Source organism: Chrysemys picta, chromosome 7, assembly GCF_011386835.1.
Source record: "Chrysemys picta bellii isolate R12L10 chromosome 7, ASM1138683v2, whole genome shotgun sequence".
NCBI classification, from domain to species: domain Eukaryota; kingdom Metazoa; phylum Chordata; order Testudines; family Emydidae; genus Chrysemys; species Chrysemys picta.
The window spans coordinates 29,238,369-29,264,325 of record NC_088797.1 but is presented as its reverse complement, the minus strand read 5'-3'; the positions used below and the strand labels follow the sequence as shown (position 1 = coordinate 29,264,325).

At 56.2% G+C, this 25,957-nt stretch overlaps 1 protein-coding gene across 2 annotated transcripts; it reads left to right on the top strand.

Annotated features, from left to right (window-relative positions):
* The first annotated feature begins 209 nt into the window (after positions 1-209).
* Positions 210-15,493, top strand: SF3B2 (splicing factor 3b subunit 2). 2 transcript variants are annotated; one of them, XM_008179628.4, is made up of 21 exons: positions 210-562; positions 991-1,037; positions 2,812-2,889; positions 3,318-3,569; positions 5,391-5,517; positions 5,708-5,808; positions 6,080-6,185; positions 6,980-7,065; positions 7,940-8,143; positions 8,959-9,096; positions 9,450-9,530; positions 10,077-10,304; positions 10,685-10,834; positions 11,162-11,251; positions 11,600-11,707; positions 12,407-12,514; positions 13,040-13,182; positions 13,346-13,447; positions 13,919-14,018; positions 14,779-14,964; positions 15,237-15,493. In XM_008179628.4, the coding sequence occupies exons 1-21, from the start codon at positions 448-450 to the stop codon at positions 15,306-15,308; spliced, it is 2,622 nt and encodes an 873-aa protein (XP_008177850.2). In that variant the 5' UTR covers positions 210-447; the 3' UTR covers positions 15,309-15,493. The 2 variants fall into 2 exon arrangements, with proteins under 2 accessions (XP_008177850.2, XP_008177851.1); XM_008179629.4 differs by having other exon boundaries at positions 342-562; positions 6,977-7,065.
* Positions 15,494-25,957: the final 10,464 nt, after the last annotated feature.

The window sequence follows — 25,957 nt, the reverse complement described above, 5'->3', positions numbered from 1 at the left end:
TCACACCCACTGGATGTTACATCTCTTGATACACAGGCTTCTTCCTTACGCTGGACCCACACGCTGGGCTCTCCAACCCTTCAGAACGACAATTCCCTGAATGCAAAGCTACTTGGGGGGGGTCAACTCCTACACGCCTCAGAACTACAACTCCCAGTGGAAAGCGCGGTAACTGGTTTCCTTACTGGTCGCTTCATTACATGCGCGCTGACGTTGTCCTACTGGGGACGCTCTCAGGACTACAACACCCAGAAGGCAGCGCGGGAGGAACCTTTCTCCCTCATTGGTTGTGCGTGTTAATGTCATCACGCTGGATGCGCAGCCGTGGCATACATTACCCGAGAGTAGCACTTTTTCTGTTTAGCTGTGAGCCGCCCGCCGCGTGCCTGCGTGGTGACGTAGGGGCGGCGCCTACGGAGGCTGTTCAGGGTCGGACCGGGCGGGAAGATGGCCACCGAGCACCCCGAGCCGCCGAAGGGGGAGCTGCCGTTGCCGGCCTACGGGGCCTGGGCGCCCGCCGAGCTGCAAGCGAAGTTGGCCGAGATCGGAGCCCCGGTGCAAGGTGGAGCTCGGACGTGGGGAGTTTGGGGGGAGGGAACTGGCTGGGGGGCGGCTCCCTCCAGGGGCTTCAGGGGCCCATGTGGGGTGGGGGGCTGGTGAGCCCCGCTGGAGGAAGGGGACCCCACCTAGGAGAGGGGGTGGGAGCTGCTGGGGTGATGCCCGCCAGGGGGTGTCTGGGGCCCGTGGGCGGCGGGAAGCCCCACGGGGGTGGGCGTGCTTGGGGCCGTATCGGGGGGCAGGCTCTGTTCCGGCCCGTGGGCCCCGAGCTGCGTTTCCCAGACAGCCCAGAGATGTGGGGTAGGTTTGGGGGAGGACAGGAGCCTTCTGGGCTGCTAGGGGTGGGGAGCCCCTGGGTGGGGAAAGGCAGCTGGTGGTGGCTCAGGGTCGGTTTTGGCCTGTGGGCTCTGACCCTTCATCTGTGTTTTCCAGGTAGCCGTGAAGAGCTGGTGGAGAGGCTCCAGACATACACGCTGCAGGTGAGGAATAACCTCTCCCCGTGCACACACACCACCAAACACGCACTACTCACATGAGGCAAGGGACTTGCTCTGCCATCAGAAACCGCCTCCCCAGGGCCCTAGCTTGACCCCTGACAGCAGAGATGAAAGTAAGCTGGTACAGTCCACTACTGCATACCGGTAAGAGCTGGTACACAGCTGACCATACCTGCAGGGCCGCTGATGAAGGGCCCAAAAGGGACAGCTTCCTCAGGGCCTGGCAATTTAAAAGGGCCTGGGGCCCTGGCAGTGATTTAAGGGGCCTGGGGCTCCTGGCTGCTGCTACTGCTACCGCGTGGCTGGAGTCCTGGGCCCTTTAAGTCGCTGCCGCTACCCCAGGGCTCTGGTGGTGATTTAAAGGACGCCGGGCGCCGCTGTGGGCGCGGTGGTGCTGGCCAGGAGCCCCAGGCCATTTAAATTGCTGCTGACTGCCCTGAGTACTGGTAAGTCCCTTAAGTTACTTTCGCCCCTGCCTGCCACCCACATCCCAACTTCTCTATATGAAAGGGATCCATACAGAGGCCCAAACCTGGGGCTGGCAATCTGCAGTGGGAAACCTTATTGCCTGGCATGTACTGTAGTGTCACACCTCCCAGCATGCATGATAGAGCATGCAGTAGGGGGCTCCCACCTTTATTGCCCCCATAGCCACATGCACACCATGCCAGCTACACAGTGTGAGCAGTAACCACACTCAACAGCCTTGTGACTAGTGACAGTAACTAGGAACCAGGAGGCTACCAGCCTGGATTCACTGGTGTTAGAGTAAATGAACAGCGTTAGAAGATGAAGGCTGGTGTAGTGGTTAGTGCACTAGCTGGGATTCAGGAGACCTGGGTTCTAGTCCCTGCTTTGCCACAGATTCCCCTGGGAGACCTTGGGTGAGTCACCCAGCCTCTTTAGGTCTCAGTTAGGCATCTGTATAATGGGGATAATAGTGCTGCCGGACCTGTAAGGATAAACAAATTAACAACTGGGAGGCACTCAGATACTATGTTAATGGGGCCCGAGAGGTACCACTCAGAGTGAACAGTAAGCTGGGTTGTGACCATCCTCTGATTGAACCATCTTGGGTGCTAGTGACCTGTGGAAGGAAACTTGTGATCTTTATCTTAAGACTGGAACATGTGGGTGCTACGGCTATGTTGGGCGGGAGGTGGGAGCACCAGTGACATAGCCAGCGCTGTTCGGATGTCAGTAGGGAGCTCTGTCCTAGTGAGGGTCATTAAGGTTTCATCTGGGCTCCTGTATTCCTTCCTGTTCCAACATACGGTAGGGTCTGACTAGCCCACCCACCCGCCTGCCCAACAACAGAGGGTTAATGGCAAGTGCTCTGCTCAGGCCTCACCTCTCCACCCCAGTATCTCTGCTGGTGTTCGTAGTAATTAGGGCAATTATAGTGCAGCCTGGGGGGGGAAGCTAGTGTGTGGGCTGCCGGGGGTGGCCTTACTTCTATCCCCATCTCTGAGCCACATGCCCTGTGGGCATTGATATCCCCATCCTGCTTTCTGTCTTGGCTATGGAGACTCTGGTATTGTGTTGTGGGGGTGTATGTGCAGCACCTCCAGGTTCTATCTTGCTTGGAGAGCTCTACGCTACTGTCCTTCCTTGCCGTGGTAGTAAATTGGTCTCCCCAGAGCCTGGAGTTCCTCTCCTGACCCAGCGCAAGCCAGTGGAGTCTCAGAGAGAGGCTCCCCTGTGGATAGGCTTTCACCTGCTTTGCAGCCGCATTTACTGTGTCCTCTCTCCGCAGACTGGCATCGTGCTGAGCAGGCCGTCTCTTAGGGGAGATGATGGTGACAAGCCCACCCCACCCCCGATACCTGGACAGGTAAGTGAGGGGGATTTGGGAGGAGGAATCCTGGCCTGGCTAGGTCACGGGGGCTTCCCTAGGGGCTGACTGCCCTGCTGTAGCTCTCCTATGTTGGGAGGAGGCTGTCCAGCTTCTCAGGGTGACTGCCATCCATTGGTACTTCCTGCCAGGAGCTATTGCTAACCCCAGCACCGTGAAGAGCAGTGCTGTTCTACCTTCCTAAGTCCCTCCAACTGTGTCTGAGATCCAGGAGCCGCCTCCTCTTCCTATGCTGAGCATGCTCAGCGTTGCTTTGTGGCTCTTGGGCTGTTACTGCTGCCTCTGCAGTGGGGCCCAGCAGCTCCGTGCCGGGCGATGGCTCTTGGTATAAATAACCTATGAATTGCTTTGTGATCCTGCACACTCTGTGTTGGTCCTGACCTCCTCATCTTTTCTCTCACTCACAGCTCCCCGGGATCCCCTTGCCCCCTCCCCCCATGGGGATGCCACCCATGCAGCCCCCGCCACCCCCTCCTCCTCCCCCTGGCATCAGCCTCAACTTCCCCATGGGCGTGGGGCCCCCTCCGCCGCCCCCAGGCATGGGGCCCCCCCTCCGCATGCAGAGTGTGGACCCCTCGGCTCTGTCAGAGGAGGATCGTCTGAAGCTGGCGCAGCAGCAGGCAGCCATGCTAATGCAGCAAGAAGAGAGGGCGAAGCAGGTAAGGGCTGTGCTGCAGGCAGAGGTGCTCTCCCTCAATGCTGGCCCCAGGGTGGCACTAAGGGGTGCTGTGCTGTAGGGGCTCAGCCTTCGTGCTCTTCCCTGTCTGTCAGTGCTGACCCCGGTGTGGTGTGAGGCGGTGCTATGCTGCAGGGATCTGTAGGGGCCCTCTCCCCTGGCAGTGAGTACTGACCCAAATGCCCCAGTGTGATTAGCCCTGTGCTGCAGGGTATCTGCCAGATGACATACAATGAAGATTCAACCACTTTGTTTGCCTAGAGTCTGGGCTTTTTAATCCTGGGGTCCTGGCCATTTGGTCTCCTCCAATCCCCCCTTCCCAAATGCAATTTGAGTTGTGTATCGGCTTCTTCACATCCTGCCCTAAACCACTGTGAAGTGCTAATGCTGAGCAGCCTTTGTGCCCCTCCCCAGAGGTGGCCACATCTCAGCACTAGATGAAGGATCCCTGTATAGCACCATGCCCCACTTCGGAGGCAGCTGTTCCTCAGTGCTGGGTGAGGGAAAGTTCACCTTTAAATTCTAGCTTGTGCAATCTGTTCTGTCTGCCCATAGCCAGGGGATAGGGAAAGACACGTGGGAGAAACCGACCAGGTAGCAGAGCAGTGGGGTCTGTATGTCGCATCTGGGCCTGAAGGAGCCTGATCTGGTTCCTTCCCCCCTCAAGTTGCAGAAGAGACACTGCTCTCTCCTCTCTGTTATTGAACTGAATTGGACCCAATTGCAGTCCTGGCAGAGAACAGACGTTGCGATCCATTCAGCTCCCTGTCTGCCCCCTCCCCCCCCCCCCCCCCGCCAAGTTCTGCACACCCCTGCTGACCCATTCCCAGATTGCTGACCCTTCTCAAAGCCCTGAGCAGGCAGGGGATGGGTGCCACTTGCCACCTGCCTGGCCCCTGAGCTCCCGGCCGGGGAGCCTAGTCCCCGGCCCCTCCCCTGCTGTCCCCGGCCCCTCCCCTGCTGTCCCCGGCCCCTCCCCTGCTGTCCCCCCTCTCTCAGCCGTGCGGGCCGCACTCTGGCCCATCGCTCCCGCTGGGCAGTATGGGGAGCTCAGCTGGCTCTGGCTGGGTGTCGTGGCTGTGAGCTCCTGCTGCTGGTAAGGGAGCGGAGGTCCTGGGGGGCGGTCAGGGAGGAGGGGGTGGTTGGATGGGGCGGAGGTTCTGTGGGGGCGGTCAGGGGATGGTAAACAGGGAGGGTTGGGAGCCGGAGTCCTGGGGGGTCTGGCGGGGGTGTGGATAGGGGTCGGGAGGGCAGTCAGGGAGCAGGGGGGTTGGATGGGGGGTTCTGAGGGAGGCAGTTGAGGTGGGAAGTGGGAGAGGGTGGATGGGGGGTGGGGGCCAGGCTGTTTGGGGAGGCACAGCCTTCCCTACCTGGCCCTCCATACAGTTGCGCAACCCCGATGTGACCCTTGGGCCAAAAAGTTTGCCCACCCCTGGCCTACAGTCTCCCCCAATAACCTTCAGTGCCAGTGGCCCTATCCAGCACCATCCCCCAGCCACAAATCTGCTCTCTCCCCACAAATCTCCAGCTCCAGTGGGCCCTTCGATTCCAGAATCTGCCCCCTCTGTCACCAGTGGCCCTATCTGACCTGATATCTCCACCACCAGAGGGCTCATGGCCTCATGTTTCCTGGCATCCCTCTCCATGATTATGGAGCAAGCATCCAACACTCATGCATGGCAGGGGTGTTGCCTCTCCCACCCCATCCTGCCACAGACATCCTGTGGGGAAGGCTGGGGAGCAGGGCTGCTGATTTTCAGCTCCCACCCATCAGTGACCCCTCCATATGTTCTCCTTCTCTCAGGCTGCAGTCTTACTGGAACAGGAGCGACAGAAAGAGATGGCCAAGCTGGCCCCTCCGGTGCCCAGACCCCCTCTGGATGTGGGGCCTGTCCGACCTATAGGACCAAGGCCCCCAATGGTGCCACGAGGTGAGATTTCCCCAACTGGGCTATGGAATCTGCAATCTTTCGCCTCTAGCAGGCTCTGGCTCTGATCCAGTCCCTGGCAGCTGCCTCTGCTTTGGAAGTAGGGTGTCAGGAAGCAACAGGGAGCTGGTTACTTTAGATCCATTCCTTATGGGGACTCACCCCTTTGTGTGTGTCTCTCCCGCCCATCTAGGTAGTGCTCCTGTGGGACCGCCGCTGCCTGGAGTTCCTATTGGTCCCCCTGGCCCAAGGCCGCGAGGGCCACCGCCACCTCCTGGGGAAGAAGGCCGAGAGGTAAGGATGCAGAAGGTGGTGGCTGGAGGGTGGCCTGTTGCAGGTGGGGCAGCTTTCTGAGACGTGTTGGAGGTAGAGAGGAGAATTCCTATTCTTCCCACCCCCCCCACCTCCCCCCCCACACAGAGTGGGTTCTGTACCTGGCTCTGGGAGGGGAATGGGGTCTGGTTGGGGTGCTAGGAGCCAGGACTCCTGGGTTATTCCTGTCCAAGCCAGCCTGTGGGTTCTGTTGTGGTGCAACCCCCTGCTTAGTGGTCGCCTCTGTTTGTAGACAGATGATTCCACCATTGGCCCCAAGATCCCTCAGGCCCTGGAGAAGATCCTGCAACTCAAGGAGATCCGGCAGGAGGAGCTCATAACCGTGCCTGGCACCACAGGTAACAGGCTCCTTCCATTCTGTTCCTGTGTGGTTTGGGGCAGGAGCTCAGGCTGCAGGCGGAGCCCTGGCCTCTTCCTAGCAGGAGGTGCTGTAGGGAGCAAGGGCAGGAGCTCTGCAGGATCAGGATGGACACGTGGGTTCTACCCCCAGCTCTGGGTGGGGAGGAGAGTCTAGTGTGTTAGAGCTGGTGGGCGACTGGGAGTCAGGACTCCTGGATTCTACTTCTGGCTCGTGCGGGAGTAGGGCCTAGAGGTTAGAGCTGGGAATTGCATGCCAGTGATCTGTGTCCCATCATTCTAAATCCTCTTGCTTCCCCTGCCCTGCTTTTTGGTTGTGCCCTGGCATTGGTGACTGCAGTTGGGACTTGCCCAAGGGGTGGGTGCTGTTTGAAGGCCGGGGGAATTGTTCCTTCCAGGCACACCCCAGTTAACCTCTCTCTGCAGTGTCCGTACCCCAGAAGACAGGATTCGCTGGCACCCATCTCCTGTCCCTTGGTAATGCTTCCCACAAAGCAGAGGCAACTAACCCGCCTGGGTTGTGTTCTTGCTATATGCTGCAACCCCCACTAAGCCAACTCGCCCACTGGGACAAATGGGGGCTGGTTGACATGTGTCTATGGGGAGCACAGGAGAATTGCCCTCTCTTGTAATGTGGTTGGTTACTCCTGCGCCCAGCATGCAGTTCTGAGGGGTTGGCAGGGCTGTCCCCTCCTTCTCTTCCCCCCAGAGCTTGCTGCAGTGCGTCTGACACTGACCCCGCCCCCCCCTTGCTGATTTCCCTGTATTTCAGTAGATGACGATATGGAGACTGATTTGAAGACCTTGATCAGTATCTCTGCTTCAGAGACCGAGGAGGACATGGCTCTGTCAAAGAAAGAGGTGAGCAGGCTGTGTGCCACACATTAGTCCCCAGCTTGTCAAGTGGCTTAGAGGGGGGAAGCTGGGTGCTGGGACTCCTGGGTTCTATTCCCAGTCTGTCGTTGGCTTGCTGTGTAAGGTCTGGTCAACCCCTTCATCTCTCTCTGCTTCGGTTTTCCCTTCTGTTGAATGAGGCTTGTCTATCTTCAGGAGCAGAGAGCTCTGTGAGATGCAGAGATGGGCACTTCCCCCTAGTCTAACCTCAGCCTGGCTAGCGACAGGTAGATTTAAAGTGACTACATCAGCTGAGCACAGGCCTTGATGTTGAGGCTGAAAACATTGGCTTGGGATGTAATAGATTCCTATGAACCATGTTTCCAATTAGGGCGTTTGAATCTTCCCTGGCTGCCAGTGTGGGGAGGGATGGGGGAGTGAAATTGACTCTGAGTGGCATGTGAAACTCACAAGAACCTCCCTGCAACAGGGATGCTAGGGGTGAAAGGAGGTGGGAGATCTTTCCCTTTGCATTCAGGGGGCTCCAGGTTGGAAACACTTCACAGCAGCTGGGAACTGCCACATAAAGCTGAGGCCCTGGCCATGTGTGGCAAGTCTCATGAGCTGCTGTGCCGAGCCCAGCATCCTGCAAGATGACTGTCAGGATCATTTCATGCTGTCACCATAAATTCCTCCAGAGTTCTTCATGTCTGCCATATGTGGTGCAGCGCTGTCATGTGCAGTTGAAGAGCTGCCACTTACAGGATGGAGTGTGACTGCATCTCAGCGCTGGGGAGGGTTCCCTGTATTAACAGCCCCTCCCCCCCGCTCTACCCCAGAGGTGGCCGCATCTGAGCACCAGGGGCGGGACCTATAGTTATTAACACACTTCTCTCGGCAGAGGAACCGTAAGCGCCGTAACCGGAAGAAGAAGAAGAAGGCACGTGTGGCAGCACAGGGCACCGAGGGCAAAGGGGAAAAGGAGTCTCAACGTACTGAGCCCAAAGACACCGAGTCAGTGGTGGAGATTGAGTATGTCACTGAGGAGCCGGAGATCTATGACCCCAACTTCATCTTCTTCAAGAGGATCTTTGATGCCTTCAAGGTGAGCCAAGCTCAGGGTGCAGCCCTGGGGTTTTGGCGCTACACAGGTAAAGGAGCCTCTAGTGGTTAAAGTGCTGGCGTCTGGCCGAGGAGTGGGGTCTAGTGGTTAGAGCATAGAAGGGTGCCAGGACTCCTGGGAGGGCAGTGGGATCTAGTGGTTAGGGCAGTGGGGCTGGAAGTCAGGACTCCTGAGTACTATCCCTAGCTTTTTGAGACCCTTCTCTTGAGTGGGGCATGGGGAGACTCACGGGCTGCACTGAGCCCCAAATCCTGTGGTGACCTGTTTGCAATTGGGCAGGGGAAGTAGCTGCAAGCTCCATCCGCCATGGCTCTGGGGGCAGTGCTTCCTGCCTCATCAGGATACAGATCAGTGTCTGCCCTCCAACATCATGTTCCCTGCAGCCTGCGAGGGGCACAAGCTGGGTTCTCATGCCTGCTCCTGAGTTGGGAGCCTTGGCTGACCCCTAGGTGGTGGTGAGAGGAGGGGGAACTTCCCCTCCATAGTTCAGAAGTCCCTCCTCTTACGTAAGGGCCTGGCTTGCAGATCTTCATTCCCCAGGGCAGGCGCACCCCCACGTGGCCTGTATCCCCCATTTGTTCTCTTAGGGGTTCTGCTAGCTCCTCTGAGGAGATGGGAAAGGAACATCCTTCACGCTATCCCCCAAGTCTTGTGCCTTACCCCACTGTGGGGCTCCCAGCTGCTCCTTGGGGGACAATTGCTCAGGCTCATGCACTCCTGCTTAAATCCCCCTCCAGTCAGTGTCTCCTCCCTGGGGATGGAGTCTCCAGCCCTCTCACCCTCCCTTACCCCCACAGCTGACGGATGATGTAAAGAAAGATAAAGAGAAGGAGCCCGACAAGGCAGACAAGCCAGAGAACGCAGCCGCACCCAAGAAGAAGGGCTTCGAGGAGGACCGGAAGGGCAGCGACGATGACAGTTCCGATGATGAACAGGTGGGCTGGGGGCGGGGCCAGGCAGCTAGCCAGTGGAACTCCCTGCCACCACAATGTCCCAGAGCTCAGGAGAGACCTGGGGGCAGGGGCAGGGGCAGGGGCAGGTATTGCTAGGGATCAGTTAGGCTAGGATCTGCAGTGACCCCAGTTGGTGCCGTGGCCTCAAGGCTACAAAGCTGGGCCAGTGCTGCAGGGAGGTGCTTTATTGGGAGTGGGAGATCCTTCATCTGCATCTTGCACTGGCTAGTATTAGCGTGTCGGGGGGGGCTACTGGGTCCATTGGTCTGATCTGGTGGAAGTGGTGTGGGGGACTCGGGCTGGATGAGCCTATTGTGTTTCTTTCTTGGGTCTAGGAGAAGAAACCTGAGGCCCCAAAACTGTCCAAGAAGAAGCTGAGACGCATGAATCGTTTCACGGTGGCAGAGCTCAAACAGGTGAGATGGTCGGTCAGTCAGTCACCCCCAGTGCCATGTGGATGTCAGTGTCACAGCTTCTCTGAAGGGGCGCCCCCTGGGGAACATAGCTGGCCTTGTTCAGGATGCTGTAGGGAGGGATGGGACTGAATGGCCCCTCCCCTCTCAGCCCCTGGTTCAGGGCACAGGGGACTCTGCAGTGGGGTTAGTGCCCTCTGGGCTCATGGCCCAGCTTGGCAAGTGGGGTTGGCACTATTTAGGCAGTAAGAGTGAAACTGACCCAGCTGGGTGTTGCGCTGTGCTTTTTCTCGCAGGGGACACGGTACCACCAAGGGGTCTCCCAGGATGAACTTGCCTTGGGTCCCGTTGGGACCCTTCGTCCTCTGCTGTCTGGCTGGGATGCAGCTGATGGAACAGGGGGAATCGGATGCAGTGGCTGGGAATGGGGGGAGGGAAGAGAGAAGGTTCTGGTGCTCTAAAGGTTAAGCTGTAGGCCTGGGGTACAGATAATGGGAGGACGGCAAACTTTGGCACTGGAGGGTTAAGCATGTGCTGTCCTGTCCCCAGCTTGTGGCGCGCCCGGATGTGGTGGAGATGCATGATGTGACAGCCCAGGACCCCAAGCTGCTGGTTCATCTCAAGGCCACCCGCAACTCTGTGCCAGTGCCCCGGCACTGGTGCTTCAAGCGCAAGTACTTGCAGGGCAAGCGGGGCATTGAGAAGCCGCCTTTCGAGCTGCCTGACTTCATCAAGCGCACGGGCATCCAGGAGATGCGAGAGGCACTACAGGAAAAGGTACCCACACGTGCACCACACTCCAGAGGTAGCTGCATCTCGGTGCCAGTTGAGGGATCCCTGTATAAACAGTCCCTACTCTCAACTCCTTTGATCTGGGTTGCTGTGTGGTGACTTGAAGGGACTGGTGCTATATTCCCCTCCCTGGGATGACTGCAAGACTTGGTCCTGTTATCCATTACCATATTTCTGTGCCACCTGCCCCTCACTCCCTCCCCCCTGTTGGTAGGTCAGGTCTGCCTCCTGGAGAGGGGTTTACATCCTGGGCCCTGCAGGGGGTGGCAGGAGGCTGTTTGGTGGCACTGTCTGTCCCTGCAGCTGGAGGGGGCCCATGGCGTGGTTGAGGCATGCTCACAGTCTCCTTTCTCCCACCCCCCTAGGAGGAGCAGAAGACCATGAAGTCAAAGATGCGGGAGAAGGTTCGCCCCAAGATGGGCAAGATCGATATTGACTACCAGAAGCTGCACGACGCTTTCTTCAAGTGGCAGACCAAGCCCAAGCTCACCATCCATGGAGACCTCTACTACGAGGTGGGTGTGGGGCCCGGGGAAGCCCTGTCCCTATGGGAACCCCTCAGATGGGGCAGTGGCTCCGGCTGGGGTCTGGGCCCAGGGCATGCCCCAGGCCGTGACTCAGGAGGGCAGTCTCCATCTCTGGCAGATTGATGAGGATTGTGGGCTGGGAAGGAAAACCTATCCTGGCCTGGCTCTCTCTGACCCTGGGTTTCTGGTTGCTGGGAGCCTCTCCCCAGCTGGGTGCTAGGCTGTGATCAGCCCATGTGGGGTGCTGCCAGAGCCCACTAGCATTGGGGCACCCCCTCACGATTCCTCTGACCCCAAGGCTCTCCTCTCCACCAGGGCAAGGAGTTTGAGACGCGGCTGAAAGAAAAGAAGCCAGGGGACCTGTCAGACGAGCTGCGCATTGCCTTGGGGATGCCCGTTGGCCCGGTAAGTGCTCTTGGAAGCTGCCTGTCAGACAAGGGTTGCTGGTGTGACCCTCACCTGCTGACCCTACGGCCAGCCTTTGGGAGGCAGCTAGTCATGGCCACTGCATGGCTGGGCACTTCAGGGCTAGAACAGCAGAGCAGCTCTAGGTGGGATTGCAGGGCACTGGCAGAGCTATGGTGGTGGGAAGGTAGATAGCAGGGGGCTGTAGGTTGGGACTGAGGGGTGCCTGTGAGTGAGAGATGAGGTTTTCAGTCCCTCCCTTCTGCTGATGGTCCTGGGGGCTGGTTAGCCAGGGCTGGGCAAGCAAGTCTGTCCTATTGGCTAACACCATGTCTCTACTGATTCCAGAATGCCCACAAAGTGCCACCCCCGTGGCTGATCGCCATGCAGCGCTATGGCCCACCTCCCTCCTACCCTAACCTGAAGATCCCGGGCCTCAATTCACCCATCCCAGAGGTGAGTGCTGTCTGTCCTGCAGGGCGCTGGGGAATGATCCCTTGCCCCAGCATGTGCTCTTTGGGTGTCTTCAGGGCTCTTGAATGGCAGGGCTCTCTATGGCACTGCCACTGGTGCCGGGGTGCTGTTGGAGTGGTCTTATTCCAAGAAGCCCCTCCCCATTTGGACCTTTTTCATTAGGGGGAAAAGGGGACTCTTAACTTGGGGCAGTGCTAGTGCAGCTGAGGCACTGGGCTCTCCCACAAGCTCAGTCTGCCAGTACAGAGTGACTCTATCCCTGAGACTCCCATTTTCCTAGCAAAGACCAAGTTGGAGCAATGGCCTCTTTTCCACTTGCCACTCCTGAGCCCCCCCATAGATCGCTTTCATCCGACACTCCACGCTTCTTGTTCCTGTGTTCCCCACTCCGCTCTTCTTCCTCCTGCCCCACTCGCACCATCCAGAGACCTGTATTAACCATCCCAGAGTGAAATCTACCCCTTCTGCTTGGAAACCAACACAGTCACAAGGGGTGAGAGGCGCACCGGCCCAGCTTCCCAGCTGGAAGACTAAGGCCCACAGATGGGAGGTGACTTAGCCAGAGTCAGTGGCTGGGCCAGGATGAGAGCCCAGGAGTCCTGGCTTCCAGTTACCTCCTGCTGTAATCAACTGGACTCCACTGTCCTCTGGAGCCTGAATAACTCTTTCCTCTTGTCCCAGGGCTGTTCGTTTGGGTACCATGCCGGGGGCTGGGGGAAACCTCCTGTTGATGAGACCGGGAAGCCCCTGTATGGAGACGTCTTTGGGACCAATGCTTCTGAGTTCCAGGTAGGTAGTCAAGTGACCACAGCCTTGGAGAGACTGGGTGGGGGTGGGAATAGCCATTGCCTTGGGGGATTGGGGTCACATGCTACTCCTGTAGCTTTCTAGGCATAATGAGATGAGCTAGGGGCCACCCACTGGCCGGCATTCTCCCTCTTTGGTACTGCCAACCAGGCCGGGGCTCTTCCAGGGTGGTGGGAACCAAGACAAATACACAACCTGCACTGACCCATTACCTCCCCGCTGGGTATCAGTAGGACCCCTGGAACTGCTCCTCTGTGGGGCTGATGAGCTGAGGCAGAGCCGGGGGGCAGCAAGGCTGGTGCTGGGGAAAAGATTGGATCCCTGAACATTGGAGACTGAACCCCCTGTTCCTACTTGTGCTGGAATGGTGCCCCCTAGAGGAGGAAAGCCCATTTCCCTACTCCTCTGAGCCAGCCTGTCTCCCTGCTTGGCTGCTGAATTGGAGCAGCGCCCTCCAGTGGGGAGAGGCCCCTCGTCCTCCGTCCAACCCATCTCCCCTCATTTCAGACCAAGGCAGAAGAGGAGGAAATCGACCGGACACCCTGGGGAGAGCTGGAGCCATCAGATGAGGAATCCTCAGAGGAGGAAGAGGAGGAGGAGAGCGATGAGGAGAAGCCAGATGAGACTGGCTTCATCACCCCGGCTGACAGGTCGGGGTGGGGGCTGCCCTGGCATGGGCTATGGTGGCGCTGGGGCTGATGTGGGGTTGTGGCGGGTGGGGGCATGGTCAGTGATGGCCATGTGAGGCTCCTCCATTCCAGCCAGGCCATGTGGCCCAGGTGTTGTCTCTAACCATTTGCCCTTCCTCCCCAGTGGCCTGATCACGCCAGGCGGCTTCTCCTCCGTCCCTGCTGGCATGGAGACTCCTGAGCTCATTGAGCTGAGGAAGAAGAAGATAGAGGAGGCCATGGATGGGTAAGTGAGGCCTCTGCCTTGCTTGTGCCACTCTGCTTCCCCTGGGGAGCAGGACTCAAGAGAGAATCCCATGGAACCCCAGGGGGCATCGTAGTGTGCACACTCTGTGCTGGCCCTAATGCCCCCATATGCTGTACTGCAGGGAGTGGGGTGGGGCTCGGTAAGGGGTCCACCGGTGTGAGCCAGGGCGTGATGCTGGTGATGCTGTTATTTTGGAGGGCTCTGTCATTTACCTTCCCAGTTGGGGATCTTAGTCCTGCTCTCTTGGCCCAGTCTCAGCCTTGCTGTTTCTATTCTGCTTCCCAAATCCCTTCTGCTGTTTCACTAGGGCCAGACACTCTCTTCTCCACTTCTTATCCCAATCTGCTGTCTGGCTACCAAACAGCCCACCCCAGAGGTAGCTGCAGCTCTGTCCCCCTAGCACTCATGGCCTGTTGTGCTGATCCTGTCTCTACCCCCCCTTGCCCACAGCAGCGAGACGCCCCAGCTCTTCACGGTGCTGCCAGAGAAGCGAACAGCCACGGTTGGGGGGGCTATGATGGGTTCCACTCACATCTATGACATGTCCACGGTGAGTGACTTAGGCCAGCCAGCCAGGTGAACTCTGGGACCTGAACCAGAAACCAACGGCTTGGCGGGATGGGGGCCTGTACTGCCAGAACCCACCTATACTCTCTGGGCCCCTGGAGCAATTGTGGTGACAAGACTTCCCTGCATGGGAGGGACTGTGGGGTGGCCCTGCCCATTGTTGGCACTGGGAAGCGGCGGTGGGGTGGGGCTGCTTGTCCTTGGCATGAGCACTGGCCTGTGTTCACTAGTGATCTGGAGCAGGGAGAGGGCCAGCTGGGCAGGGGAGTCAGGTACTGAGGGTAGTGGGGCTTGAGGAGTGGGTAGCATTGGAGCAGAGAGCTGGAAAGCCATGGTGCTGGGATGGGGGCAGGACTTCAGCTGGATGGGCTATGGAAAGGGGTTGAGCAGCATGGAGGGCAAAAGGTGGCCCTTGGCAGCTGAAAGGCCAGGCTAGAACTGTAGTTCAGTGAGACCACCCAAGCCCAGTTCAAGTGCAAGGCCCTGGCCTTCCCCACTGCAGTTGGCTTGTGGGACTCACTGCTCACAGGGTCTCATGGTGGCTGAGAGCCAAGCCGGGTCTGGGTGTTTCTGTGGGAACCCTGGGCATTTGAGGCGAGAACTCTAAATGCTCCACCTGGGGGAGATTGTCCCCCCCAATAAGATAAACCGGGCTAGCGTGGCCCCTGGTGCTGTTCCCTGGGGGCAAGGACTCCCCCCTCCCATGCATAGTGCTGGCGTCTCACCCTTCTCTTCACCTGCAGGTGATGAGCCGGAAGGGGCCAGTGCCGGAGATACAGGGAGTGGAGGTGGCGCTGGCTCCTGAGGAGTTGGAGCTTGATCCGATGGCCATGACCCAGAAATACGAAGAGCACGTGCGGGAGCAGCAGGCCCAGGTGGAGAAGGAGGACTTCAGTGACATGGTGGCTGAGCACGCAGCTAAGCAGAAGGTATGGGTGGGAGCAGGGCTGGGGGAAGGGGCTTGGGGTGGGACATGGGGCTGAACCCTCTGTGGGGTGCCAGCTCCTATCTGGCCCCACAGGGTAGGGGGATTGATTGGCTCGGGGTCAGTGAATGGGATACAGAGCCTGTCCCCTCTAGGGGGTGCCAAAGCTCCTGTCCAGCCTCAGGGGCGGGGGACAGACTGGGTCAGGGAGGAGGTTGTTTCCCTTGCTGGCTGAACTTTTTCTTTCTCTCTCTCTCCCCCCCCCCGCCCCTGCAGCAGAAGAAGCGGAAAGCACAGCCCCAGGACACGCGTGGGGGCGGCAAGAAGTACAAAGAGTTCAAGTTCTAGCCCCATCCCCTTGGTTTGCATCCCTTCTGTTTTTAACCCACTTGTTCCTGTTCCTGTCCCTGTGCTGTGGGGAGAGCCACACTCGCTGGCACCCCCTGCTGCTCAGCTCCCTCCAACTGTTTTGTGTTTTTTTGTAAATAAAATCCTGGGTTCTGGGGCGATACCCCTGCCTGGGTTCTCGCTCAGTTTGGCCCCTTGGATCTTGTCTCTAGGAGGCGAGCACTGCCTCCTCCCTTTGCCGTCTCAGTATCTCCATCAACAACTGCACTGTCCCCTCTTTGGCCAAATGCTGTGGGGCAAGTGGAGATAAGGGGGCCATGCAGGGTGGGCTCCTGGAAATCTTGCTCCTCCTGCAATAAGCCACACTGTGGAGACTTGGACGTAGAGCTTCCTGTTGCCTGGGTGCCAGGCCTTGGAGTACAGTGATCTCTGTGCACTCTGCTTCCAGTTCCCTGCTGGCTCTGTGTGCGGCTCTGCCAGGCGGGTGAGATCTCCAGGTCTATTGTAAAAAGCCAGTGGGAGCAAAGGGGTAGCTGCCTTGTAGGGCTGTGCTTTGTGGCGTAATCTCCCCTGGCAGGCCACCCTCTGTTGTAGTAAAACTGCTCTGAGCTGGGTCACTGACCTCACCCCAGGGCTGCAGCCCCTCCCATAGTGTCTCAGGGCAGCCCTGGCTGCTTTGGGAAGCGCTGGCCCTGGGCAGAGGGGACAAGGGGCAGCTGCATATGAAGCAGCACTGCTGCCCAGCCATCTCAAAGTGCTTGCCAGTCATCCCCGTGCAGCAGGCAGTGACTTGCCGTTGCTCTGTGTGACCATGGGCCAGGCGGGGGATAGAACCCAGGAGTCCTGCTAGACAAGCAACGAGCTAGAAACATCAGGCTGTAGCCTTTGTGCCATAGCTGCAGGCTGATGGCCCAGCTGGCCACCTTAGCAGGAACCAGCTGTCCTGGAGCTTGGGGCAGTGTTGCCTGTGGCTGTGTGAGAGGGGAAACTTTTCCTTGGCCTCAGCACAGGTGATCTGTGCCCTTGCCCATGCTGGGAAACCTGGTTCTTCTCCTCTGTAGTGGCTGGGTAGGTGGGATCCAAACTCCAGCTCCTTTCTGCCCTGATGCCTGCGCTTTGCTTCCTGCTGGTCCCAGCAGCTGCAGCAGCAGTGTCATATGGCAGTGCCTGTGACCCTGGCACACTCACCCCAATGCAGAGCAGTGGGCACAGCGCAGCGCTCGCACAGGGGTGAGGTTCTGCTCTGCTTAGACAGGAGCTTTTGGGCATAGGGAGGGATGGCAGGGGAAGTGGGCTTCCTACTGTCCCATCACCTTGACAATGTGGGGGGGAGCAGGTGGGGAGTTTAGGAGCTGCCTTGCTCAGCAGCTGGGAGTGTCTCTAAAGCTGCTCAAGGAAAAGTGTGCTGCCCCTCCTCCCCCAAATCCCCAGCAACCATGCAGGTCTTTGCTATGTGTCTGAGAGAGGGGACTACTTGTAGCTGCCTCACTGGGGTTGAGAACAGAGCAAGGAGGGGTGGATAGGTCTTGCTGTCTAGTGCTGGGCTGGCACTTGGCAATGTATGGCATTGAAGGAGCTGGGGGCATTCTTTCCCTGGGGAGAGGCCCCCACCCCTTTGCAGTAACCAACCTTGCCAGCTGTAGCCTAGGGCTTGCCCCCTGGGGAAAGCAGGTGCATAGCATAGCCTTGGTGCTTGCCTAGCACAAAGTGGCTGCAGGCCAGAGCTCTGCTAGCCACGTCATTTACATGACACCCCCTCCCCTGAGCTGGGGAAGGGAAAGCTGAGGCCAAGTAAACACTTTGACCTAGCGCTGCCCTTTGGTGCTAGCTGGGACCTGTGCAGCACGCTGGCTGCACGGCAAGGGCTCAGACTGGGTTCCTATGACCCTTCTCTCATGCCCTCTGTTCTGCCCCTGCAAATGGGGGAACAGCTGGAAGAGCTGGGGCTAGATCTCTGGACTCCTATCCCCACGCTATTCCAGAGGCTGCTCCCTTTTCAGTCTCCAGTCCTGCAGTTGCTGTGGGAAGCTCTTGGGCTGGGGCAGTGGAGAGGGCTGCTGGAACAATTTGTATGGGGGGGTGTGTGTGCTGGAGAGCCACTGAACCAAACTAAACCCTGTATATAATGGAAACCACCTCAAACCAGAGGGTGCAGCAGTACCCCTAGTTTCAGCACCTATGGCAGTGGGAGAAAAGAAGTGAGCCAGCACCCTCCTTTGGGCTGCTTTCCTGCCCTGCCTCCCCACCACCATTCCCTTGCTGGCACAGAGGGGGCCTAGAGCTGGGCTGAGTGACTCCCAAGCTGGGGAGGGCTCTCCCCAAGCCAGCATGGGCCCAGCCCCCTGCACTAGCATAAGTGGGGCAGTGGAGGGTGCCAGTAAGGGGCAGGATGGGACTAGGGCAGAGAAATATGTGCTTGACCAGGGGCTCTACCTAGCTGGAGGTTTGGGGGGGGGGGTAGTAGGGGAGGCGGGGCAGAGGGAGTTAGTGGGGGTGTGTGGATAGGATTAGTGGGGGGCAGCCAGGGCACTGTGGTGGGGTGGGCAGAGAGGGTTAGTGGGGAGTGTGGAAAGAGGGACAGGGGCTGGGTTAGCAGGTGGGAGGCAGAGGGCGTTAATGTGGGAGATGGACTAGGGGCCGGCTTAGGGTTCCAGGTTAGGGGGAGGATGAGAAGGAAGGGAGAGGATTAGAGGGAGGGGGGCAGAAAAGGTTAGTGGGATGGGGGCTGAGGGGGTTAGTGGAAGTGGGGGAGCCAGTGGGGTGGGTGGGCAAGAGGATTAGAGGGGGTGGGCAGGGGGGTTAGGGAAGGGTAGAGTTGGGGGCTGGGTTAGTGGTAGGGTGGGAAGGGGGGAGGCAATGGGGTGGACTGGAAGAGGATTAGAGGGGCGGGGAGTGGGCAGAGGGAGTTAGTTGGGGGGAGAGTTAGGGGATGGGTTAGTGGGGAGGAGGCTGAGGCGGGGGTTAGTGGTAGGGTGGGAAAGGGGGGAGGCAGTGAGGTAGGTGGGCAGAGAGGATTAGAGGGGGATGGACGGGGTTAGTGGGAGGGAGGATTGGGGGCTGGGTCAGTGGGGAGGGAGGGAATGGGGGGAGGCAGGGGGTGGGTGGGCGGGCAGAGAGGATTAGAGGGGACAGGGAGGGGGCTGAGGGCGTTAGTGTGGGTGTGTGAAGGGGGAGGCTGTGGGGTGGGAGACAGGGAGGGGGCTGAGGGCGTTAGTGTGGGTGGGAAGGGGGAGGCAGTGGGGAGGGTGGCAGGGAAGGCTGGTGGCCGGGTTAGTAGGGAGGGGGGCAGAGGGATTTAGGGGGGGAGGGGGCGGGCCGAGGGGGTTAGTGGCAGGGAAGGCTGGTGGCCGGGTTAATGGGGAGGGAGGCTGAGGGAGTTAGTGTGGGGATGGGAGGGGGGGGAGGGGGTTAGTGTGGGGGTGGGAAGGGGGCTGGCCTGGCCGGGACAGTGGGGGTGGGGGGAAGCTCAGGATGTCCCTTCCGACCCTTTAAGCCGCGGGCAGGAGTTGGAGGCGCGCTCCCCTAAGCGGGTCCTCGCAGGGCTCAGCCCGCCCCTCCCATCTGTTTCCCGACCCGTCCCGTCCCTCCCCCAGCACGGGCACGAGCCTGGCGCTCCTGCGGGGTGGAGCCGTGGGGAGGCGCGAGCCCGCTGTGACCAATCAGGTCGGCGCGGGCTCCCCCGTGTCCCGCCTCCTGCCCTCGGGAGCGAGCGGCGGCGGCGGCGGGCGGGAGCGCGACCAGGGCAACAGGCAGGGCCAGGCAGCGGTGCGGGTCCGGCTCGACTTCATGGCGGAGCGCGGGGGTCCCGGCGGCGGGGGGCAGCGCACCCCCGCCCCGCAGCCCGCGGCGGCCGCGCTCCCCCAGCAGAGTCCCTCGGGGCAGCCCCCGGCCCAGCCCCCGGGCGCGGCGCCCCTGCCCCCCAAGCCGGGCTCCGGGCCCCTCACCCCTGGCGGGGCGGCCCCGGGCGGGCCTGCGGGGCGCCCGGTGCAGATGAACCTGTACGCGACCTGGGAGGTGGATCGCAGCTCGCCCAGCTGCGTGCCCAGGTGAGAGGCTGGTGGGGCGCGGACCGAACCCCTGATCCCCTTCCCCGGAGAGACCAGCCGGACCGGACGCCCCATTTCTCCCCATCCCCGGAGAGACTTAGCTGGACCGGACTCCTGACCCCCTTACCCGGAGAGACCCGGCTGGACCGGACTCCCCCTGCCCGGAGAGACCCGGCTGGACCGGACCGGACCTCCTCATTCCCCCTGCCCATGGAGAGTCTCACCTTCACTTACCCCTGCTCCCTTCTCCTACTTTGTCTCACTATCTCTCCCCCAGACCACCTTGTCCTGCTTCTCCTTCCTAACGGGGGTCTCCTCTCTCTGCCCTGCTGCTGTTCCCTAGTTTCCGCCCACATGGGCTGCCATCATCCTGCTCTTCCATGGAGAGACCGCAGGGGACCCTGCCCCTGGACCCAGCTCTCTGCTCAGCCTAGCAGTGGCCAGCCCCTTGGGATAACCTCCGGGCACTCCTATCCCAATGGTGGTCTCTGTAGGATACCAGGGCCCCGCTGCTTTGGGGGCCCATCTGAACCACAGAACCTGCATAGGAACATATGTCTGCTTCTGAGCCCAGAGGGACCAGCATGGGGCACCCACTCCTTGCTTATATCCATCCATTCCCATGGGAACCACCCCCCTTGAAGCAAGGTGAAATCCAATTCTGTTTTGTCCCCCAAGTACCCAGGAGAGAGATCAACTTCCTCTGCCCCACACATCCCTCACCTGCCCCATCTTGTGGGTGCAACATGCCACAGCCACCTCAGGGGAAAGCACCCTTCTCTCACTCAGGTGTGTGCCCAGGGGCCCATCCTGTTCCCTTTCTACTTGTGCCTGGACCAGGGACACCTCAGGGACACACCCCCTTCCTAAAAATGCTAGTAGTTGTGAAAGCCCAATTGGTGGTGGTGGGCTGGCGGATGGGGGCTGCTGTCTGGCTGTGCCTGGCTAGGGAGAGGTGTGTGGCTACTGGGAGATAATCAGTCCTCTCAGTTCATTGATTGTTTATTTTTAGCGCCGTTCCTTCGATGCTGCCAGAGTCCAGGTGACTCGTTGTCATTCTGCTCCCGTGCTGCTGCTGTGGCAGGGATCGTAATTGCCGTGCTAATCTGTTGGTGGTAGCAGAAAAATATCTCAGACAACACATCCGGCTGTTGCTGTATTGTGGCGATTTGTGGTCACCAAGGCGGCTTCCTACATGCTCAAGGGCACCCCAATCTCAAACAGGGTGATGGCAGAACACACTTACGTGCACATTTCTCAGCTCACAGAGCATTGGCCTCAGACTTGCCTCCCACCCCACTGGAGGGTTTAAAAACCAGCCAACCGCTCTTGTTGATTTCTTGGATGTTTTGATGAGAATTCAGGTTTTTCCACCCAGTGCATTTAGGATCTGCTCTGAATTCAAATACATTCAACACCCCTTTAAGAACAATGCGTGTAGCTCACAGAACCAAACCTGCACCGAGGTCTGCCTCCAGTAAGCGATCCTGCTTCTCCAGAGAACACTTAGCAGTGGATCCTCCAGGTTTCCCTGTCTAAATAGGTAACTGGTCTACATTTTTTTGCACGGTTTGCTCAAGACACTGATTCAATTGTATTTTATTGTCCTGGCAAACTATGCCGCTAGTGATGAGTGAGGCTCACTGTAGAGGGGACAGGCTCCCTCAAGTAGCTTGTGGTCTGCCTCGGATGGGGTATATAATGTTTGTTATTTCACCCCCCCTCTTCCACCTCTCTCTTATGGGGGTCCATTTCTGAGGGAGTGGCAGGTTAATGTGTTGCACATGCAGAGTTTGGTTCTTCTAGGTGAAAGCTACTTCTAAAGCAAATGGAGTAAAAGGGTGGGTTTTTTTTTTTTTTTTGTGATTATACCAGGCTAAATTGTGCTTACGTGAGGAAGGTCTCATAATTCAGTCCTGGGCTAGTGCCTTAGGAGATCTGGGCTCAGTTCCTGGCTCTGCCACAGATCTCCTGTGTGTCCATGGGCAAGTCCCTTAATGTTTCTGGATTTCAGTTTCCTATTCCTGACATAAGGAATTAAACCTCCCAGCCCACAAGGCGTTGAAGACAAATTCAGTAATATTTGAGGCACTTGGAAGTGATGGTCAGGAGGACCTTATAAAAATACTAGACTGTTACTCAAGTAACAAAGTTAGATAATGTTTTCACTAAGACTAAACTGAATCTATGCAGCGTTGTTAGCTGTGTTTGTCCCAGGATACTAGAGAGACGTGGTGGGCGAGGTAATATTTTTTATTGGACCAACTTCTATTGGGGGTGGTAGGGGGGAAGAGACAAGCTTTTAAGCTACACCGAGATCTTCAGGACAGAAGAGCTCTGTGTATCTAGAAAGCTTGTTCCTCTCACCCACAGAAGTTAGTTCAATAAAAGATATTACCTCACCCACCTTTGTTTCTCTAAACTGAATCTTGACCTTTCCATAAGAGGTAGTAAGGTGCATTTGGTTTTTAAGAGCTAGCTACTGCTCTTTATAACTAGACACCTCTAGGCCATTAAGGTCCATATTTCAGCACTATTCGAGTACTTGCTCAGGATACTTTGCCCTCCCTAAGGCATTTCTGGGTGATGCCACACATGGCAAACTTTTCTTGTCTGCATTCCCCTCTCCCCTGCTTTGAGCTTTGGCTATAAAATACATATTTGCTGTGCATGCAGTTTCTGGTGGTCAAAGGGTTACTTTGATTACCTGGGAGAAAAGGACCATTCCAGATGAATGTGCAAAGGCTGCTGTCTCTCTTTCAGCACTTAGCTCATTGTGCATGTCCTAGTCAAAGTCACTGACATTTTCATGAAGAGCTCTGAAACCCTCCTAGGAAAGGTGCCCTGATTGCCAATTATCAGCTCCTGTAGCATTTTGTCATGTGATAGCAGCCCATCTGAAAGAGAAGCAAAGGTCAGGCTTGCACTATACACTCCTCACCTCCCATCCCGTCAGGCTGGTAGTTACATTGTTTCATCATCCATCCAAAAAGAAAGCAGATTTAGGGCCTGAAGTTTTTTTTTCTCCAGAGGTCCTGAGCAGCTCCTTCTCCTGTTCACTTCAGCTGGAGCTAGGGAAGCTTGCCACCTCTGAAAAGCAGACTCTTAGCCTAGGCCTTCCCAGTACCCGCAGATGGCTGACGTTTTGGTCCTAGTCAGTTTTAAAGAGACTGTAGAGACCTGTTCTGCACCAGGGTTCGGTACTGCATTTCAGCATACTGCTTTGGCTGTGCAGAACCATCTCTTTGTTGGGATCTTGGCTCTTTGTGGCTGAACACTGAGTGCCAGTTCAAGTGGCTTCACAAGGTGGAAGTCTCCTTTCTTCTTTTAGTGGACAGCTGTGTGGAGCAGAGAGCCTGCTGTAATTCCTAACTGGTTTCCTAGATTATAAAGCCAGAAAGGACCCTTGTGATCATCTGCTCTGACCTCCCGTCTATCACAGGCCATATGACTTCCCTGGATGAGGAACCTTAAGTCAGTGAGGATATCACAGGGATTAATTTAGCTTCTCATGTACAAAGCAATTGAAAACCTACAGCCTGAACAGGGACTCCCTGAGGCACTACTGACTGAGCTAGCTGAGTTTCTAGGGACCCAGGAATCGAAGGATCATGGAGCCTGGTTTCTTTCTCTCCTAGAGGAAGTCCATCTGAGTTAGGTTTGTGGCATGTTGGTTGTGGGTGCTGCATGCTCACAGCCTTGTGGCTAAACTGGGGGCTTGTTCTCCAGGGCTATTTCTTGTGGTCATTACTCCAGAATTGCTTTTACATTGATCCACCATTCATAGATAAAATCTCAGCTCATGTTATAACTTCCTCTGCTGTGAAGATGACAGGACCTCCTTTCGTGCCCCATAGACTCGGGGTGATTTGTGCACTACATTTTTATGGCCTTGCCATTTACCAGGGCTTTGGAGCTGTGCTCCGGCTCCGCTCCAGGCAAAAACCTGCAGCTCCACTGCTCCGGAGCTGCTCCAGCTCCGGGCTCCGCTCCAAAGCCCTGCCATTTACTGTACATCACCGTAGCTGGCATGGTTCTGATTGAGAGGCTGGCTCCTGTGTCTCACATAAAACTCTAAGGCCGCTTGGGTTTGTCTCTTGTATTTCACCCATCTGCTAATCCCTGGTGCTTGGTAGATGTAACTGGAATGCAGAGAATTTCTGAGGAAATGCAGCAGGCCAGGCCTCCTCTTGTTGGCTGCTGCTGTTGGAGTCCTGCGTCAGTTTTGAAACACAGCTGTACCAGAATCTGTTATATCTGCCGTGCAGAGCTCCGCTGCCCTCGAGGGGGCGGGGAGATAAATCCAAGAAATGTTTTTTCCCCATTATCCTCAGTTATTGTGGTGAAGGGCAAAGTGAGGAAATGTGCCTGCATTGGCAAGCGTACATGGTGATTTGTCATGGTTGCATTAAGAAATAAACGCAGGCAGGGATTTATCAACCTTGGTGGGTCTGCTCTCCCTCCCTTCCCTAATCCTGTAACAAGGAAGCCCTCCATGGTTTTGTAACCTGTTTCTGTGTCTTGGTGGGAACTTGTTTCACATTTCCTACCTTCCAGGGGTGGCATGATGAGAGGGGTCCTCTGCTGTCTGAGAGTTTGTTTCCTGAGCAACTTAACCATTTTTGTGACGTGCTTCATGTATTTGCCCCAGTTTACAGATGGAGGAATTGGAGTCCTATAGAAATCAAATGAATTTCTAGCAGAGCTAGGAATGGAACCAGGATCTCCAAATTCTAAGTTCCCTGCTCTAACCCTTCCTCCCAGAGCTGCAAATAGAACCTAGGAGTCCTGGGGCTGGCTCCTGCTAGAGCATGTTCGTATTGCACTGTGTCTGCTCGCCAGGGAGGGTTATGGAGGTACATAAAATCATCTTTAATTTATGCGTGCCCATGCCTTAGAGCCTTAATTATAATTTTTAAACAGCAACACGGCTGATCAGATTTCAGACTGGGAAAAAAGTATGAAAAATGCAGACCCCCACAAATGCGTGGGAAAAGCAGGAGTTGTCAAGTCATGAGCTAAATGTGGAAGCAGCACATTCTGGGATTAATTGGTAGAACACCAATGGACTAAGAAGCAGAGGAAAGGAGGCCAGGACTTCCAGAGTCTTAACCCTGCCCTGCCACTAACTGTCACCTGGGGCAAGTCACTTTCTCTCTTTCTCTGGGCCTGAAGCGGGGCGACTTGCCTATTTACCAGAGATTGTGAGGAGTATTGTTTATGCAGAGCTGTGGAAGTATCGATACTGAAGGATGCCATGAAAGTCTTAGCCTCCTGTGGTGATAATATACTCAGAATTTGAGCATGCTTTTAACCTGAGCAGAATCCTTGTATATTTCATTGTCCTGCTGCTCCATAAGACAGGAGCAGATGAGAAACACACACACCCCAGCTGTAAATTAAATAATAAAATCTTGCTGTTCTAGTGAAAACTTCTTTTTTAAAAACTCCATGGAACTTAAATAACAAGCAAACTCAACCTCGGACTCCAGGTATTGTTAGTCAGCAAACCGGAACAAGCTTTGGTTTAAAAGAAAATACAAATTTCTCAAGAAACGTGGATACTTCAAACAATTGGGAGAGGAGATCTTTGTGTTAAAAAGAACTCAAAATCCTCCTTTCTGTCTGAAAATGTTGTGCCTCCGGTAGATAAGTGACACTTAAAAGGCCTATAACTGAAGGAAGGTAACCAAGTATATTTTTATTTGTGCAATGTACAGGGAGTTGTGTATAGTCAATTTCATTATTTCCCTGCCTAGTTGATTGGCTAGTCAGTTTCTTCATTCCTGAAAACATCAATAAGGGGGGAGAGAGAAATCATTGTAGATTTTTAATTGCATTTGAGATCCTGCTCTTGAAGGATAGGGAATGGGGGGTGGAGGGGGGGGGGAACAGGTTGTTTAAATTTGGCCCAAAATGTAAATGCTATTTTCAGATTGAAAACAGCCCCTTTTAATAATGAAGACCTTTGTTTACAATTTATGACTCTAAGATTGTGTCCCTTAAGGTCTCAAGTCATTGGCAATAAATATATTAATTTAAATGTTTACACAAGTTTTTTAAACAAATATTTGATCTCGTATTTAACATCTTAAATTTTGCAGAGAGCTGCTTTTCTTGCATTGTTTTATAGGCTAGTGAAGCTATCGGCTGTAAAATTTAGAAGCCTGAGTGTGAGTATTAGTATGTTTAAAAAAAAATTTCAGTGGTAAAGCACTTATTGGGATTTAATGAAGCATTGTGAAAGTGCAAAGCTAACTTTGATGGCTTCTAGATTAATTGTAGACATTCAAAAGAGGATCTAGGTGTTCTGGCAAAAGGCTCAATAAAAACCTTCTGCTGTGCAGGGGAGATCAAACCAGACTGACCAGATCTTAAGATGTATAAAAAGACAGAGAATGTCAGAGCCCTGAGAGAGGTCTAGCTCACAGGGATGAGTAAGAGAAGACATGATAGAAGTGTGTAAAATGAATGGTTTTGAAAAGTTCATTTACATGCTCCTAATTGACCCTTTCTAATACACGAAGAAAACACTGAATTAAATGAAAAGGTGACAAATTAAAGCTGATAAGAGTAATAACTTTTAGCGCAGTGCATAATTAA